Raw genomic sequence first — 9224 nt, 5'->3', positions numbered from 1 at the left:
GTTCGCGTCTGGTTGGCAGTCCCTCCCTGGAACCCCATTCCCTGGCCTCCAGGAGGACCTGTTTGCCACCCCAGCTTCTGCTTTGTCAAGGAGGGGTCATCAGGAAAAGGCTCTGGGCTAGGGGTCGGCAGAGTGAGCTCCAGGACAGCCAGGGCTAAACAGAGAAACCCTGCCTCGAAAAACCAAAAAAAAAAAAAAAGCATTTGTCAAAATGTGAGTTCAAGCCCTGAGACCCACGGTGGGAGAAGAGAACAGGCTCTGAAACGTTGCCCTCTGATTCTCATATGTACTCCGGGCAAATGGGTTTCTACTCACACAGGAGGAGGGGAGGGGGAGGGGGAGGGGGGAAAGGAGGGGGAGGAAGAGGAGGAAGAGGGGGAGGAAATAGCTTATGTCCATAATCTCAGCACTTGGAACGTAGAGACAAGGAGGACCAAGAGCCCAAGGCCTTAGCTATGGAGCAAGTTTGAAGATAGCCTGGGCTACATGTTCTCAAAAAAAAAAAAGAAAAAAAAAAAGGGGGGGGGGGGGGGGAGCGAGGAGTAAGAAGTGAAGATATAACCAGGGAAGATGTGAGATGGAGGCTTTTTTGTAACTAGGAAGCTTTTCAGGATAGAAGTGCAGGCTGAGGGTATAGAAGTGGTCACTTCTAGAAATCATAGATTGAAAGGGAGGGGCTTGCCCCAGATGGCAGCCCCAGTTGGGTGCTTGTCCCCCTGTCCCAGTAAGGACAGGCTTGGATTCTGGCAGATCAGATGGGCCAGAGCAAAAGAGCCAAAGAAGAAAGAGAGACAAGCAACAGCTAAACCACCTTGCCCCTGACTAAAGACCTCCCCAAACTCCCTGCATTGGAGAGTTCTGGGCGGGGGAGGGGTGGTCTCTGCTCCTCACTCTCCCCCACCCTCCAAGAACCTTCAACTGTCAAGGACTGTGCTAGGTGCTAGCTGTTCTAGGTGTTCATCTGATAGCCTTCAGGATGCTGAACTACTCAGGTAAAGCACTCATGGGGCTTGTCCCTCCTATAGACTCCCCTGCAGGGATGGCGCCTGGTCCCCCTGAGGCCTCAGACTGGGGTCTCTCATCAGACTCGCTGCTCTGAGAGTAAAAAGCTGATTTCTTGCTCAGGCTGTTAGGGAAAGAATAAGCAGTTGGCTTTCCTCCTTTATTTCACTGAAGTGTTGGCGTGGGTTTGGGATGGCCCATACCCCTCCGTCAAAGCTGTCTGGGGAAGGCTCTGTGTAAAAGCCCATCGGCCATTAAAGATATGGTAAACCTTAGGAAACAGAGAAAAATCCCTCTCAAGCCTAGAAAAGCAGCCTTCTTAGTCCTGAGATATCAGGTCCTAAGAAACAGAGCAAGCCCCTTGGATAGAGTCCAGCTACCTCACATCCAGAGGGGATGGGCTGGAAGCAGTGCAGGAAGGAGCAGCTTAGAAGCTGTGGGGGACAGGGTGGGGGCCGGCTAGCTTCAGCAGCAGAGGAGGAGTGTGGCCCAGCTCTGACCCTCACTCTCAGCCTGAGAGGGGAGGAAGCCAGGCCACTCTGAGGACAAAGGTCCCTAGACTCTCTGCCTCTTAGCTTCTGTGACAGGCTAGTAACTTGACCCCTGCATGTTTAGGCTTGAAGGAGACCCCAAACCTCTGAAGTTTTCTGGGACAGTATCTCAGTTTCCTCCGAGCTCTGGAGATCCAGCTATCCATTGGTTCCCAGATTGTAATGTAATAATAGTTTTAAGAATCACTGGGAGTGGGCCTAGAGAGATGGCTCAGCAGTTAGGAGCCCACACCGCCCTTGCAGAGGACCCAAGTTGGGTGCCCAGCACTGGTGTTGGGTGCCTCTAACTCCAACTCCCAGGAGATGCAATACCTCTAAACTCCATGGGCATTTGCACTCAGGTACACATAGACATAATTAAAAAGACATCTTTTTAATCACGGAAAGTAGGGATCGGGGTGTAATTAAGTTGGGAGAGAGAGAGAGAGAGAGAGAGAGAGAGAGAGAGAGAGAACTGCATGCATAAGACCCTGAGTTCTGTCCCCAGGACCATATAAAACCAGTGGGAAGACAGACTTGTCATCTGAGCACACAGGACACAGAAGCAGAAAGGTCTGGAGTACAAGATCTCCTCAGCTACATAGGGAGTTTGAAGCTAGCCTAACTCTACATGAGACCCTGTCTGAACCCCCCCCCCAAAAAAAAACAAAAAACACACACAAAAAAAACAAAAAACAAAAAACACAGTATTCATATTCAGTGTTCTTACCACAAGGAAGAGTATGTGAGGTGTTGAAATAAAGCACCATCTATTAACAAATAAAGAGACTTAGGGGATTAGGGAGTAGTGCTCTTAATTTTTTGATTTAGAGACTAGCTTTCACCATGAGGCTTAGGCCTCAGAAACAGGATCCTCGTCAGCCAGGCAGAGGCGCTTGCCTCAGAGCCTGATGACCTGAGTTCTAGCTCCAAGATCCACAGGGTGGAAGGAGAGAACCCACACCTGCAGGTTGTCACCTGATCTCCAGACATATGCTCTGGTACATGCATGCACACATACAAATGAAACAAATAAGTAAATGGATGTCACAGACAAGACCCTCCTACTTCATTCAGCCTCCCAAATGCTAGGTTACTGCCAGGTTCTTCTTCGATTGAATTTTTCAAAAACCTACAGGGCCCTAGTCCCCGATGAAGGCTACGCCCCACCTTTAGGGTTGGCGTTTAGTCTGATGGAGGGGACAGTTTGATGTGTAGTCATGTCCCTCAACATACTCCCATGGCCGTCTGCTTGAACTTCTGCCGGCCTCGGCTGTCTGTCTGTCTTAGCTTGCCTCCCTCCCGCCATGTGTGCCATCAACTTTTCAAATTTATGACATCGACAAATGTGTACTCATCCCAGGTAAGAGAGACCCCAACAAGAGACGGAGGTACGATTCCACCAAAGTCCAAGTTGGCAAGCTGATGGGTTTATTGGCCTTATCTGCATGTGAGGAGCTCCTCACAGGAGCATGGATGGGTCACTTGGTTACTATTGCTTTGATGAAACACCATGACTGGAAAGCAAGCTGGGGAGAAAGGGCTTGCTCTTCCACACTGCTGTCCATGACTGAAGGACGTCAGGACAGGAACTTAAACAGCACAGGATCCTGGAGGCAAGAGCGGATGCAGAGGCCATGGAGGTGTGCTGCTCACCGGCTAGCTCAGTCTTCTTTCTTATAGAACCCAGGACTGTCAGCGCAGGGATGGCTCCACCCACCATGGGCTGGGCCCTCCCCCATCAATCACTAATTAAAGAAATTACCCTACAGCTGGATCTTATGGAGGCATTTTCTCAACTGAGGTTCTCTCCTTTCAGATAACTCTAGCTTGTGTTAAGTTGGCCTAGGACTAGTCAGCACAGTGGGTGACCCCAAAACAAATGCATAGCTGAAAAAGTCTCACCCTAGCATAGATGACAACTTCCTAGAAGCCACAGATGAGGCCGCCTTTTAACTAAGCCTTCAGAGATTTATACACTGTAGTACTTCCCAAGACCACACACCATTGACAACCAGCAAGCTAGGAAATACAAGACAGGGTGGCTGAGACCCAGGTAAGGATCCAGTGACCCTCCATGACTCTTTCTTCTAGGAGGCAATATCAACAGGCCCCCATCTTGGGAGTCCATTGTAAGTAATCACAGCCACTCTGATGAAGGCGACAATGACTGCCGGACTTGCGGTAGAGTGCCTCACACCACCACGTGGTTGGTCTCAGTGTCTTCTCTAGAGATGCTTGCCATAGCAGTGGCAGTGAGGATGAAGTAGGGTGTAGGACTCCCTGTTGCCGTTGCCAAGTAACGAGCTCAGATACTGGGGACTTGAGTGGGGATTCTAAGCAGGGTTTGCTGTCAATACAAAGTGATCCCCTGCACTGGGCAATGATTATGGATGGAGGGAGCTTCCGAGGAAATAGGGTGAACCTTCACTGTGCTCACTGGTCTGCCCCCAGTGATGCCCAGTTCCCTTGGGTTCCAGCACCTTCTGCGATCCTCTGAGAGCCCCAGCAGAGACTGAGCACCCTCAGTCATGGGACAGACCTGGCAGAAGCCTCCCAGGATAGCCCTGAGTGAAAGGCACAAAGTAGCTCACTTCCCTGTGTAGCTGACCCGAGATCTGCACCAGATTTCACAGCCTCTGCAGAGCCACTGACATCTCAGCCGGGTGACCCTTTATCCACATGGAGGGGCTGCTGTCCCAAGCTCATCTATAGGCTCCATCTGCTGGAGGCCAATAGCAGCCACCCTCCAGTTGTGCCAGTCAAAAGCGTCTCTAGACATGGTCCAAGGTTCTGGAACTTGCTCTATAGACCAGATGTGAACTCACAGAAATCCTCCTGCCTCTGCCTTCCAAGTGCTAAATCTTTTGTGGTCGTTTTGTTATTAAATGTACATGGGTGGTTTGGTTTGGTTTGGTTTGGGTTTTTGAGACAGGCTGGCCTCGAACTTAGAAATCTGCCTGTCTCTGCCTCGCAAGTGCTGGGATTAAAAGTGTAGGTGTGTGCCACCACCGCCCAGCACAGGTGTTTTGTTTGCATGTTCATCTGGGCATCAGGTAAGTTTCCGGTGCCCTCGAGAGCCAGAAGAGAGCATCAGATCCCCTGGGATTAAAGTTCCAGTTGTAAGCTGTCATGTGGGTGCCAGGACTTGACCCTGAATTCTCTGGAAGAGCTCTTAATCTTGTAGTCATATCTCTAGCCCTTTTTTTTTTTTTTATTTTAAATTATGTGTCTAGGGGGGGGGGGGCGGTGCCAGAAGGTGACATCAGATTCGGAGTTACCAGGTATTTTGTAAGCTCCATGTGAGTGCTGGGAGCTAAGTCCCGGTCCTCTGAAGAGCAGCCAGCACTCTTAACTACTGAGCCATCTCTCCAGTCCCTGTGTTTCATTAACTGAGACACTGCCAGACGATGCTCTCTAAAGGAGCCTCATTATTTCCGGTCTTCCTGGCCACGCTCAAGATCTCCAATGTCTTTCCCTTGTCATTCGTCCCATCTATGAGCATGTAAGGGACATCTCTTGGTGGCCTTGGTCTTCCCAAATCTATCCATACCAGTCCTGTTTGTCTTCTGAGGCAGGGAGTCATTTGATCTAAGCTTTCTACAAATATGAATATTTGTGCTTTGGCCCTGGAAAGATCATTCCACAGTCAAGTGCACTTGGTGCTTAAGAGTGAGAACTGGGGGGCTGGTGAGATGGCTCAGTGGGTAAGAGCACCCGACTGCTCTTCCAAAGGTCCAGAGTTCAAATTCCAGAGTTCAAATCCCAGCAACCACATGGTGGCTAACAACCATCCGTAACGAGATCTGGCGCCCTCTTCTGGGGTGTCTGAAGACAGCTACAGTGTACTTACACAGAATAAATCTTAAAAAAAAAAAAANAAAAAAAAAANNTTNAAAAAAAAAAAAAAGAGTGAGAACTGGGGTTTGGAACTGAGCACCCATATAACAAGCTGGGCATCCTGCAAGTGTTCTTAACTCCAGTCCCCAGGGATCTGATATCTTCTGCTCCCCCAACCACCTGCCATAACACACTTGCACATATACAAACACAGTTATCTTTTTGATTTATGGTTCTGGAGAGATAGCTCAGCAGTTAAGGGCACTCACTGGCTTTGTTTCCCAGTGCAGTTCCCAGCACCCACATACCATCTCTAACTCCAGCCCCAGAAGATCTAGTGTCCTTTTCTGGTTTCTGTGGGCACTTGCATGCACCTGCCCAGACATACATGCAGGCAAGACACCACATTTTTTTTTCAATTAAATAGGGTTGAGTATGGTGGGACCAACCTTTAATTCCAGAACTTGGAAGGCTGAGGCAAGTGGATTTCTGTGAGTTTGAGGTCAGCTTGGTCTACATGAGTCCCAAGGTAGCCAGAACTACTACATAATAAGGCCAGATGAATGGATGGATGGATGGATGGATGGATGGATGGATGGATGGATAGAATAAATCATTATTTTTAAAAATGGGGACTTGGAGGTGGGTCAATAGTTAAGAGCTCTGGCTGCTCTTGCAGAGGACCTCATTTGATTCCCAGCTCCTACATGATGGCTCACAGTCATCTGTAACTCCAACTTCAGGGGATCTGACACCTCTTCTGACCTCTGTGAGCTCCCACAAGCACATGATGCACAGGCATACACTCAGGCACACAAGCAAGCGCACATAAAAGTAAGTAAATATTACAAAATAAAAATCTCTGTGGCTGAAGATGGTCAGCCCCGACCTCCTTCATCCGCCTTGCAAACAGCTGCTATTCCAGATGTGCCCACCTGCCCAACTACAGTACCATTCCAAATTGGGTTCTCTGTCTTTTTTTTTATTGAACAGACATCTCGTGGGCTGAAAATGGAATGGTGGCTACCATAAACCACTCCAGGCTCAAGGACAAGGGCATGGGCCAACACCGAAATGCCTACAACTATAAGAATCAGAACTACGAGGACCTTCGAGCAGAGTGTCTCAGGAAGGGGGAACTGTTCGAAGACCCCTTTTTCCCTGCTGAACCCAGGTCTATAGGTGCCAAGAATCTGGGCCCCAACTCTGAACACATGCAGAATATCTACTGGCAGCGGCCAAAGGTGGGCACTGGGAAGAGGGGGGGCCCTGGCACTAAGCCCTGATGCCATCAGAGCTGGGAGCAGTTCTGCACATGCTGCTGCTAAACCTCCTAGTTTAATCAGGGGCTGGCATCCAAGCCTGGCTGCCACACCCAAGCTGTGCTCAGGGTTCAGCACCCTCCCCTCCCCCACCCCCACCCCCCACAGCGCTCACCTAGAAATAAGAGGTAAAGGGAGCTGGGGAAGGGGACCATCACTTCTCGACATTCTTATTCCTTTACCACAGGATATCATTCATAACCCCCAGTTCATCACGAATGATTTCTCTCCCACGGACATCTGCCAAGGGATCCTGGGTAAGCAGAGAGGAGGGAGCTGGCCTGCCCCAGGAAAGTGAGAAGAAGAAAGATCGGGATGGGGACGGGGGGGGGGGGCAACCGGATGGCTCTCAAACCTGCAAGAGTAGGCTCCCCGTTTCCCTATTCCTCCCCGTCCAAGAGACGACAGTCAGCAGAAGTGTTGTATGTGTCCTTTATGTCCCTCCTGTCCCTGCTGCCGTCTGGTTTGGAAGTAAGCTGAGGTAATAAGGCAGCTATTTGTTGATGTATGATGTATGACCCAAGGCTCAGTAATTGGAGATGGGTGCAGCGATGGCCCAGCAGTTAAGAGCACTTACTAAAAAAATATGATGAAGCCAGAGTTCAGATTCTAGCACCCAAGTAACAAGCCCATTATCCAAAATGCCTGACGCTCTAGCTCCAAGGAATCCAGTGCCCCTCTCTGCTGCTGGCCTCCATGCACATAGAAATATCACACACACAACACACACACACACAGAGGTATACATACACACACGTACACACACATACGCACACGTACATAGGAGTGCCCCTCACACCCATATGCCACATGTGCACAAGAGTGCACACACACACACACACACATGTGCACAGGAGTGCCCACCTACCCACATACACATGTGCACAGGAGTGCCCCACACACACATGTGCACAGGAATGCCCACCATATGCACAGGAGTGCCCAAACACACATGTGTACAGAAGTGCCACACACACACACACACATGCCACTTGTACACAGGAATGCCCCCCCACATGTGTACAGGAGTGACACACACACACACATGCCACTTGTACACAGGAGTGCCCCCACATACACACACGTGCACAGGAGTGCCCACACAGTACTTGTGCAAGGAGTGCCACACACACACATGTGCACAGGAGTGCCCACACACCACATGTGCACAAACAGACAGACACAGAGAGACAAAATAATTTTTTTTTAAAGGTATCAAACCAGGCACGGGGCTGGCTACAACACTAGGGTAAAGGGGATCAGGAGTTCAAGGTCAACCTGAGGCCACTCATGTGACATGAGACAGTCTCATGACTGTCTCACCCCCGGGCTCTCTTGGGGGAACCCCAGAAGCAGAGGGGCAGGGCTGGCTCAGAGTGTCTGGAGATGCTGCTGCTGAGGTCAGCTGCACTATGGAACCCTGACCCTCTGAAGGCTTGGCTGGATCCACAGTTCCACATTGGAGATGATACTGTCCTGTGGTATGAGGTCTTCATGCCTACTTGGCTGTTGGCAGGAGGCTGAGTCTCTTGCCAGAGGTTCGTCTACAAAGCAGCGGCTTGGGTGTCCACACTGCACTGACTTCCACTTAGTAACTCAAGGGTTTTTCCTTTATTTGTTTTGTTTGCTTGTTTTTATTAATTTATTGAGACAAAAAAATCCTACAATGTAGCCTTAGCTGGACTCAAACTCACTATGTAGTCCAGGCTGCCTTTGAACTCATCGAGATCCATCTATCTCTGTCTCCCAAGTGTTGGGATTAAATGTGTGCACTGTCACACTTGGCTCATTGGGTTTTATTGGTTTGGGTTTTTTTGTTTTTGTTTTGTTTTGTTTGTTTGTTTGTTTGGTTGGTTTTTTTTGTTTTTGTTTTTGTTTTTGTTTTTTTTTCGAGACAGGGTTTCTCTGCATAGTCCTGGCTGTCCTGGAACTCACTCTGTAGACCAAACTGGCCTCGAACTCAGAAATCTGCCTGCCTCTGCCTCCCGAGTGCGGGGACTAAAGGTGTGCGCCACCACCGCCCGGCTTGGTTTTATTTTACTTAGGATGGAACCCAGGGCCTTCAGCCAGCTAGGCAAGCGTTTTACCACTGATATATCCTCACCCAACCATCTCAGAGTCCCTCTCTGTCTCTGTCTCTTTCTTTCACTCTCTCTCTTTCACACACACACACACTAAGACTCAGGATGCCAAGGATGATGGGGCTCGGGTGTAGCTCAGTTGGCAGAGTACTTAGCTAACATGCATGAAGCCCTGGGTTCAGTCCTCAACAGAGAGGAAAACTGGGTATGGTGGCATGTGCCTATAATCCCAAGATCTAGACGAGGCCAGAGGATTACTCATGAAATCAAGGCCAGCCTGGTCTACATAGTGAGTTCCAGGCTAGCCAGAAGCCTTGCGGGAGAAAAAGGAGGTGGGGGAGTTTAAGGTCATCCTCATTATGATGAGTTTAAAGTAGCCTTAGGGTAGGCTATAGGAGACTCTGTCTTTAAAAAAAAAAAAAAAAAAAAAAAAAAAAAAAAAAAAAAAA

The 9224-nt window shown here is 49.4% G+C and overlaps 1 protein-coding gene across 1 annotated transcript in view; it reads left to right on the top strand.

Moving 5' to 3' along the window:
* The first annotated feature begins 840 nt into the window (after nucleotides 1-840).
* The window catches only part of Capn11 (calpain 11), a 24312-nt gene continuing 15928 nt past the window's right edge, over nucleotides 841-9224 (top strand). Inside the window, exons 1-3 of the mRNA XM_021149100.2 lie at nucleotides 841-992; nucleotides 6366-6616; nucleotides 6882-6951. Of these exons, the coding sequence (XP_021004759.1) occupies nucleotides 977-992; nucleotides 6366-6616; nucleotides 6882-6951 (337 nt within the window). The 5' untranslated portion in view covers nucleotides 841-976. The remainder of the gene's footprint in view (nucleotides 993-6365; nucleotides 6617-6881; nucleotides 6952-9224) is intronic.

The sequence above is a fragment of the Mus caroli genome, chromosome 17, assembly GCF_900094665.2.
Source record: "Mus caroli chromosome 17, CAROLI_EIJ_v1.1, whole genome shotgun sequence".
Classification (NCBI taxonomy): domain Eukaryota; kingdom Metazoa; phylum Chordata; class Mammalia; order Rodentia; family Muridae; genus Mus; species Mus caroli.
Note: the sequence above shows the minus strand (reverse complement) of the source record. Positions and strands in the feature narration are given on the sequence as shown.